At 33.1% G+C, this 10,166-nt stretch overlaps 1 protein-coding gene across 1 annotated transcript; it reads right to left on the bottom strand.

Annotated features, from left to right (window-relative positions):
- Positions 1–57: 57 nt before the first annotated feature.
- LOC117794098 (rho-type GTPase-activating protein 2) lies at positions 58–6,618 on the bottom strand. Its single transcript, XM_034634616.1, has 11 exons — positions 4,530–6,618; positions 4,206–4,360; positions 2,744–2,888; positions 2,240–2,332; positions 2,014–2,177; positions 1,639–1,953; positions 1,426–1,576; positions 1,033–1,318; positions 824–958; positions 540–742; positions 58–466 (listed from the first exon to the last, which is right to left on the bottom strand). The coding sequence occupies exons 1-11, from the start codon at positions 6,583–6,585 to the stop codon at positions 261–263; spliced, it is 3,909 nt and encodes a 1,302-aa protein (XP_034490507.1). The 5' UTR covers positions 6,586–6,618; the 3' UTR covers positions 58–260.
- Positions 6,619–10,166: the final 3,548 nt, after the last annotated feature.

Genomic DNA, 10,166 nt, shown 5'->3' with positions numbered 1-10,166 from the left:
AATTTCTATTGTTATCTACAGATCTTTATACCTATTTGTTTTTTTTTATTGTTTTTATTTTATGGAGACAGCTCAAATGAAATCTGGACTGGAAAACTTACCATCTAAGATCTCATTTTATATCTATATGTATAAAACTCTTTGTCCTAATTTATTGCACAGCCTAGACCATAAGACCCAGGAGGCTGAAATTTTCACACAATGTAGTTGGAACAATTTTATCGTGCAATATATGTATATAGCTCAAAGCATTAATATTTCTAGCGCTTTGAGCTAGATATTAGCTGCTGGCGCTTATAAAGCTGTTTCGTTTTGGCCGTGTGAGTATGTGATTCATGATATGTGGAATTTTTATTAGCAGATTTCTCGAATTCCGCAGTTTTTGCACTTAATGTTGCTCCTCCGATATTAGATATACTCGCTGGTAATTTGGGCTCAATTATGCTGCTACTAATCATTTTATTTTCTAAATAAAAAATGAATAACAAAATTTAGAACATCTTTTTTTTTTAATATATATTTTTATATACTAGAATTACCTGAATGCGATGCTTGCAAAGCTGATTCATCGGGCATTGTTATCTGTAGACTGGCTGAGAATACGTTTAGTTTATCCAGCAAAACTGGCGTAGATTGACGCCTTCCATCACATATAAGAGTAGAATCGTAAGCTGCTTCCTTCAGATATACCTGACTATCGTTTTCGTTGTCGCTTTTTGATTTGAAGTTTTCAATTTGCGTGCTGTATAGGATATAACAAGTAAACAGTTTGTTTTAATTTTAAAAATAATTGATATATATAGTAAATCTGTAGGACACTTACTTTGGCAACTGTTGGATTTTATTCGAAATAAGTGCGTGTAGTTTATCTGGACAAGTATCAAGCATATGAGAGTAAAGCACATCAATCATTTCACCTGGTACTTTAAATAATTCTTCATAGTGGTCAATCATTATTCTGTAAAAATATCAATTATAAAGTTTTAGAGTTGGGAATTTATATAAATGTATATGTTTATAAATTACATGTACCTTATTACATTTATTGCATCGCCCATATTTCCCTGCTCTTTATATTCAGCCGTATTTGGCGAAGAATTACGCAAAATATTTGGGGCAAAAACTGTGGATAAGTTATGACTGTCCATTTTGTTTCCATTCATTTGAACTATACCATCGCTGGAGCATATATCATCGCAATGGGCAGCTACGTTACCCAGAAATCTAAGTAATACATGTAAAGTATCTCGATGTGCAATTGGTAGCAATTTGATAAGATGAGATATTGCCTCAAGCTGTAAACGCCGATTTCGAATACCTGAACGAACGGAATATAATAATTAATTTATTATTTTATTATTTATTTCTTCATTTATTAGGTTTGGTTTTTAATTGTTAATATTATTGGAATTTGCATCAACTTACGTTGAGTTTCCAAAAATGTTGTATACAGTTTTTTGCATAGTAAAGGCTCTGGTAGATCTCGTAAATATTCCTTGAGTAATGTAGCTACATCATGTGGGCATGTATTAGGAGGAATGCACATGTTCCATTCCTTATCAAAGTCATCACGTAACTATTAAATTAAAGATAGGTTTTAGTCGTTGAGATTTAAAAAAAATTTAATAAACCTCCCACCTGTTTCACACGTTTTCTTGAAGTACTAACACGAAAGATTCCAACTTTCTGAAGTCCATGTTCTTCCAAGTATTCTATACAATTTATTATGAACATGGGTACATTTAACTTAAAATTCTGCATTGATTCATCGAATGTTAATCTATTCAAATCCATATCAATACTTCTCACATCAAACTGACTTTGTGACATTTGCATCGATATCGATGAAGATTTCTGAAGATTTGTGAAAGAGTCTGCGGAAGAAACTCGCTCCGAAGGTCCTCGACCCACGTAATCTAATGACTTTGTTGGCAAACTCTCACACGAACGTACCTATAATTAACGTAGAATATATATCGTAATTGTAATCGGTATAAAAAATACTTAACATACATTATTATTTAATTTTCCAACTCTATTACTGTTGTTGTTGCAGTTACTACCGCGAAATACTGATGTCAATGAATGCTTTGATCCGGGATCGACAACTGTCTCTGGTTTTCTGTCTCTTGTTAGACAATATTCCAGTGATGTTCCAAATAAAATATCACGTCTATCTATTTAGTTGAATATAATACTCAAGAAAACTGATTAAATACAAATAAAATACAATTCTTACTGTGTTCATCCTTTCTTCCAATATCAAAAAAGCTTGTTGTGAGAGCTCTTTTCTTTGAAATCACTTTTCTTTTCTGAGACTTCAACTCCAAATCTAAACATATTATAAAATTAAAATAAAAAGAGTATTTCATTAATATATCTATGTTTCTTAATGGGGTTTCTATAACCTTGGGGTAATTACAATCGACAAAAAACTATCCTTTAGGGTAATTTTTGGAAAATTTTTGGATAAACCATAAATAATTTAATTTAAAAAGACATTACTTATTAGTTGAGATTTGACACAGTTATGAGAGTTCAAAGTTCTTAATAAATTTACAAGGGATAAAATTAAGAAAATATCTAGTTTTAAATAACCCATAATTAAAATAATTTAAATGCAGCAATAATTTAAAAGTCTAATATTTTTTAAAAAGACTTTACTTATCAATATCGTTTGGGATTTGACAAAGTTATGAGAGTTCAAAGTTGTCCACAAATTTACAAGGGGAAACATTCTTACCTATATTCATTCCAATATTTAATTCCTTGATCTTTTCAATTGCAATATGCATTAGTAATTCTGCTTCGGTATCGGAAAGTCTTTCTAAGGACGTATCCGTCAATTGCAGGACTTGACCTTGCTCTGATATCCATGTACAGTTTTCCTAAGTATAGCAAAAATTGGAAATATATATTATAGACTTCATCATGGTTATTGGGTAGTTACTTAACCACAAAAAAAACCTCTACACGCCCCAAAATTTCTGATATCCAATTTTGTGACGAACAAAATTCAGTTTAATCTAAAAATTTTAAATAAAAATATAAATTAATACAAAAAAAGGGAAAATTGGCATTGTGCACTGTGAGCAAAAAGGGTAAGCTTCTTTGTACATAAAAATTACTTTTTGCGCAGTGCCGAATGCCAATTTTCGCTTTTTTTTATTAATTTATATTTTTATTTAAAATTTTTAGATTAAACTGAATTTTGTTCGTCACAAAATTGGATATCAAAAATTTTGGGGCTAGAAATTGCTTTCGTAGAAATTGCCTCGTGTAGAGGTTTTTTTGTGGGATATCAGAAATTTTTGCAACTGCTTTTCCTTTTGACATTGTAACTTTATCATTAATGCAGGCAAAAAGTAAAATATATAAATTAAGTTGTTAAACGTATTTCATATTTAAAAAAATTTTTTTTCTTTAATTATAAAGAAAAACTAGGGAGCTCCGCCCCTTGCTTGCTTTGCTCGCGTTGCTACAGCCGAGCATACTCTACTGTCGGAGACTTCGTAACTACTTACTATGAAAAAAAAAGTTTTTTATACAAAGACTTTAATTTCGCCCGATCGGTCCTATGACAGCTATATGATATAGTGGTTCGATTAGAACCAACTTTGGTCACGATATATAAGTCAAACTTAAATGCATACTCTATTAGTTTGGTAAAAATATTTCATTAAACAAAAATGTTTTTCATACTAAGACTTAATATTGGACTGATCGGTCCTGTGACAGCTATATGATATAGTGGTCCGATTTGAACCAACTTTGGTCAGGATATATAAAACCAAGTTAAATGCATATTGTTTTAGTTTGGTTAAGATTTCTCATAAAACAAAAAAGTTTTTCACAGTAGTACTTGATTTTCGCTCGATTGGTCCTATGACAGCTATATGATGTAGTGGTGCGATAAGAACTAACTTCGGTCTGGATTTTTAAAACTAACCTAAATGCATATGCTATTAATTTGGTTAAAATATCTCACTTTTTTGTACTAAAACTTGATTTTCGACTGATAGAAAAATGTATTTATTCACTTAACAGGTAATATCTTCCAAGCCCCTCAACCAAAATTTATGTTTCATACACCAAAAAATACGAATATGTACGTATTACAACATATTAAAATTTAACAGAAATCGTTAGAGCCGTTTTGTCAGAAATCGCCAAAATGTAACTGATATTAGTTTTAGTTTGCTTACCGATGGAGCCCATTTCTGAGGATGTGACTCATAGTGCTGACTGTCATTTTGTCTATTTTGACATTTCGATCGACTGCCCCAAATTTTCCGCGAAACAAATTGACCAACATTAGATAATGACTTGGACTTTTGCATAGTTGTATCATTTTTTGAATCTGAAAGAACATGTATATAAATATATATGTAAATACAGTCAATAATACCCTTTAATTAGGAACAGGTGAGAATATCTCCATTTGCTGGGATTTACCAGAATTGTAGACCTTTTTTTTGGGTAACTACATACATACATACATATGCAAGTATTTAAGTCTATGTACTTACTTAAATATGTTTCATTTACATTTCCATTCTTTGAGTTCTGAAAACTTGAAGATTCTGTATTGTTTGCATGCCAAAAATTGGAAATAAAATGCGAACTTGAAGAGAGTAAAGCGCTGGCAGTTCTTCCAGTTTTCTCCTTTAAACTATGATTTTGAATCGTATTTGTTGGCGATGTTGGCGCCGAAATGCAAATCGATTTAGTCTTGCTATTACTCGAGTTAAATTTTAGATCATATTCCAATTTCTTGCGAATTCGCTCATCCAAATCTTTTTGCCAAGCAATGTGTGCATTTTGCAGATTCTTGGAATTCATATTGCCGCGTATGAAATCCAAAGCAACAAGTGCCCAGGCATCCAAAGTCTGCACGGCTTTATTGTTACCTTCATCCATTCCCGGCGGATTGATTTCACCCTTTGCCTTAATATTTCGTAGATTTCTGTCATAGTTGACGGACTTGAATCGATTTGCATCTGCATCATGTACACTCTTCTTCCGGGCCATTCTCAAATATCGTTTAATTGTATCGCTTACGGACTGTGAGACATCCTCATTATCTATCGAGCTTTTTCTCCGACTTGACGCTGTACTTGTATTTTTATCCTCTCTCGTCTCATCCTCCGAATTATTTAAATTATGTTCTATCATTAACTCATATTGTTGAGCAATTGCTTTCAATTCGCTCAGTGGAATGAATTTTGTTTGTGTTCCAGACGAACTCTTGATCTTTTCCTTCTCCTTTTCCCTCTGCCTCTCCCTCTCCCGATCCCGCATCATTTGTCTTTGGTTCAGGTCGGAGTTTTGTTTGATCCTATTGTTTTGGAGATAGTTTTGCTGTGATTGTGTACTGTGGCTTAGTTCAAGTGACTCTGGCGGTTTTCGTTGACGTTTTGTAAAGGTTGAAGTTGAAGTTGATGTTGTTTGACTTCTCGACTTTTGTACTTCATGAGCATTACTTGTATTATTAAGTTTTTCAATATTGCTTTCAAGTTCTTTGCGAATAGGAAAACCGGTTGAGGTATTTTCGTAGGAACTTGGATAATTGAACATGCTTGAGAATGACGAGGCACGACCAAGAGGATGATTCGTCGATTTTGTTGGCTCTGAGGAATGTAAAATGCGATGTAGCTGCTGCTTTTTTAATATGTTATAGATTTTCTTGAGTAGCACTTTATCTTCAAGAATCTTTGGTGTTATATTATTCAATTGTATACCCCCAAATAAGCTACTTTTATGCAATGCCTTTAATCGATCCAATAATTCAGACTCACAGTACGCACCGCTCTCGTTCTCTGATCTTGACGGATTACTAGATACAGATGCAGATACATTTATTGGTCGACGGGAGCTTGGCGAAGCGGTTTGGTCGGGCCTAATTGTTTTGGCGCTTAGAAGGAACGTTGTTTTGTAAGCGTCACGAATTTTGAGATAGGACTGCAAGAGCTCTATAGCTTGATCCATTTGCTCATTAGCCTCTGGATCTTTCTGCTGGACATGAACTGCATAGTTGTTGCGATGTCGTGAAAGTATCTTAAGGCGCTTTCTCGAACTCGAACTCTTTGTGGCTCCCGGAAACGATGATTTGCGTCGCCATAGTATGAACCGAGGTTCTGAAGCACACACACGCTGAAACTGGGCCTCGATATGAGAGATATTATCCAATGTCCCGGCCCCATGTTGCATGCCATCAGGAAATAACTTCCGTCCGGCATCGGTCATATATCTCCATGTTTTTCGCGTTAATAGCCAGCGTTCACGTTTCTTCTCTTTATCTTTATCTTTGGAGTGACAACGTCGTCGCCCTGAAGCCGTCGGTGATAATCCCAAACATCGATTAATCGACGGATTTGGACTTGGACTTGCACAAGTTTCATTCTCTTGAAGATTTGTATTCTTGGCCGACGTAGTAGTAGAAGACTCTTCAATTCGATCCAGTTCATCAAGCATACAATCTAATGGACCTGATCTCTTTTTAACTACAGTTACGGGACGACGTAAAGTATTGACCAGTTGTCCGGTTCCGCAGGCACTAGCAACATTATCATTTTTTATATCCATTGTTAAATTATTTCAGTGAATAATAACGGATAATTTCATCTGAAAATGATAATGTTTTGTTAAAAACTGTTTATTTCATACCCATTTTATGTACGACTATATAAAAATATATGTATGTACGCAGAAAGGAAAGTAATGGATATTTCAATAAATATTCCGTTATCTATAATACTTTTTTGTATATTTATTTCCTTGCCATATTTAAATGTTTGAATAGTGATTGTACTTACTGTTTAAGTTACTGATCTAATTTTCCTACTAATATAACCGGGAAGTTTTTTTTTCGATTCCGATAGATGAGACAATATTATGTACACATATGTATTTCAATTATTTGGAAACGTTACTTGATCAATTAAGCCGTTTTACATCTGAACTCAAGTAAAATTCACAATAGCACAATTTCCTATATACCTTCTATATAAGTTAAGATAAAACAGGTCTGTTTAATCACAAATGTACTCACAAGTATTTTCACTTTATTTTATACATAAATACGCATATATGTATTTATATCCATATGTTTGTGTGCTCTTATCTATGTGCATACTCCAGATTCAAGTTCGCCAGACTAGTTTAGGTTAATACTCACAATAATTAGGTATATTCAAATTGAAAAATGTTGTATGAATAAATTAAATATTTATTTTTAGATTGTTTTATTTTGTTTAAAGCCTAAAGTTTCATCGATTTAATAAGTAAGAGCGGGTTATTCAAATTTAAATAGAGAAAAGTAAGGAAAAATATTAAATACGAGTCGATTTAGACTGTTCAACAAGATCAAGTCTCGAGAATAACGTCAAATATTTTGAGAGCAAGCATAAAAAGATAGAATACATAAAAAAAATCAGTTTATTCTTCAGAAATTATGGCTGTATGTATGTAGGTGTATACATACATACGTATGTTTATAAATACTAAGAATATGTGTGAGTTTCCACATACACATGCTGAATTACGCTCTCACTCAGTTGTGCACAATTATATACATATATATCTACATTAAGTGAAAATATTTAAGTATGTATATAAATATGTATTTGTTCGTATCTATGTATGTACGTATGCACATATACAGAAATACTTACTTACATATGTACGAATTGAACGAATTTATAACCAGAATCCTCCTCACTTTTATGCAAATATAGGATGATTAACTTAAGTATAAAAGAACACACACAAGATTTTTTGGGTTTTGATACGGTACGATACGGATACGGAATGGGGATCAGGTCTTCAAAGCATATTATGAATTCCATTTTGGTGTTTGTCGATCTTGTATTCTTTCCATTTTTCTTCTTTTAAATTTTTTATATTTTATTACGAGATTGATCTTTTATATTGTTTGTTTTACACTTTTTCAAATACTTTAGATATGACCGATATGACAACAAATTTGTAGTTGAAATACATATGATTGAATATATTTTTAGATATATATACTTAGTATTTCAGTCGCGAAAATTACTAATACAGAGTACAACTAAAGACATTATTTCATAAAGCAAAATGTCATTCGCAACATTAGTGTATTGCTTTTAGTAAACTTTTATTAACAGACAACCAAACGATTCGTCCAACTTATTTCAAATTTTAAAGAGATATGAGAAAGCTCCGTTGGTTGTGCTCATTGTGCTTTTGGTTTCCACTTTTCAGACATATAGAAAGCCATGTGCGAATGCCATATGAGTACTCAAAAGCATCAGCAGTCGAATCGAATCGAATTTAATCGAATTCATTTCGTTTTGTTCTTACTCTTACGATGATATAGAAATCACTCAAGAAACTGTGCATAAGGGTTCCAGTAGAAGGGTTAGAATACTCGTAGAAGGTGTACTCAAATACGTATGCAAGTGAGAGCCAGACTATAGAAATATCCGTTGCATACTTTTAGGAGCTTTTATTGCTTTCAAATTTAAAACTGATATTACTGTGCTGCTTAACCGATCGGGATTATATAAAGTCGAAGGTGCCTCCCTCCTGTTACATACGTTACAACAAATTAAATATACCCTTCTATTTACTTTTTAAGTAACGGATATAATTAAGGGTTAGGTATGGAAAAAAAATCCGCGCTAGTGACGAAAGCAGCACGAAGGGTGCGAAAGGCGACTAGCAATATATACAGCTAATATGGGAAATTTGCTACGACTGTCGATCAGATCGAGTTAATACCGATCGAAAGGTTTAGTCCTAACTAACAAAATGGAGTGCTTACTCACCTAGCTCATGAGATAAGGGGGTGTAAGTGAGAGGGGAAAAATTTAAATGATTGCCGCTATTGAGTCAATTGTCAAGTGTAATTTTTTTTTTACTTATATATTTTTTTACTTATATAAATGGAATATTGTTCGTCACAAAATTGAATATCAAAAATTTTGGGGCATAAAAAGACTTTTGTCAATCACTGCGGACGGCAGTTCGCGTTAGTGACGAAAGCAGCACGAAGGGTGCAAAAGGCGACTATCACTGCGGACGGCAGTTCGCGTTAGTGACGAAAGCAGCACGAAGGGTGCAAAAGGCGACTAACTATATATACAGCTAAGTTGGAAAATTTGCGCCGACTGTCCGATCAGATCGAGTTATATACCGATCGACAGGTTTAGTTCTAACTTACAAAATGGCGTACTAAAACTTTTTCTAACCAACCTGGGTGATGAGATACGGGGGTGTAAGTGGGAGGGGAAAAATTTTGATAATTGCAGCTTATGGGGCCGTTGGGGCTCTTTGGTATAATTTATTATTTTTAAAAAATTTTACTTAAAAATACGCGTCGATTGATACCTCAATCACCCAAATCCGATAACTGGTTCAAAAGATAAATAAATTTGAAAATTTTAGTGGACTTCTCAAAATGAAATGAAAAGTCAGTTTGTTTGTCTGTTTGTCTGTTTGCATCAAAGCGCTAAAGAAGCTTAAATGTAATGATGGGGATTGATTCCTTTTCAAAAATCTAGAAATGTTTGTTTTACGACTTTTTCAATTTCCCGCTAGTTTAGCGGGAAAACGCTAAATCCCGCCAAAATTGAAACCTCAACAGTTTCCAAACCATAGAAGCTACAGATATGTTCTATATATCATTAGAAAGGTGTGCTTGAGGGCTTTTAGGCGTACCTTTAAACTTTTTTTCTAAAGTACTCAGGTAACATTTTACAGGTGAAATAAAGTTTTTTAGCTTACATTTTGGCGATTTCTGACAAAACGGCTCTAACGATTTTTGTTAAATTTTAATATGTTGTAATACGTACAATTTCGCGTTTTTTGGTATATGATACATAAATTTTGGTTGAGGGGTTCGGAAGATATTACCTGTGAAGTGAATAAATACATTTTTCCATCGGTCGAAAATCACGTTTTAGTACGAAAAACTTTTTGGTTTTATGAGATATCTCAACCAAAATAATACAATATGCATTTAACTTGGTTTTATATATTCTGACCAAAGTTGGTTCAAATCGAACCACTATATCATATAGCTGTCATAGGACCGATCGGGTCAAAATTAGGTTTTAGTATGAAAAACTTTTTTGTTTAATGAGAAATCTTAACCAAACTAATACAATATGCATTTAACTTGG

This window comes from Drosophila innubila, chromosome 4 (assembly GCF_004354385.1).
Source record: "Drosophila innubila isolate TH190305 chromosome 4, UK_Dinn_1.0, whole genome shotgun sequence".
NCBI classification, from domain to species: domain Eukaryota; kingdom Metazoa; phylum Arthropoda; class Insecta; order Diptera; family Drosophilidae; genus Drosophila; species Drosophila innubila.
Note: the sequence above shows the minus strand (reverse complement) of the source record. Positions and strands in the feature narration are given on the sequence as shown.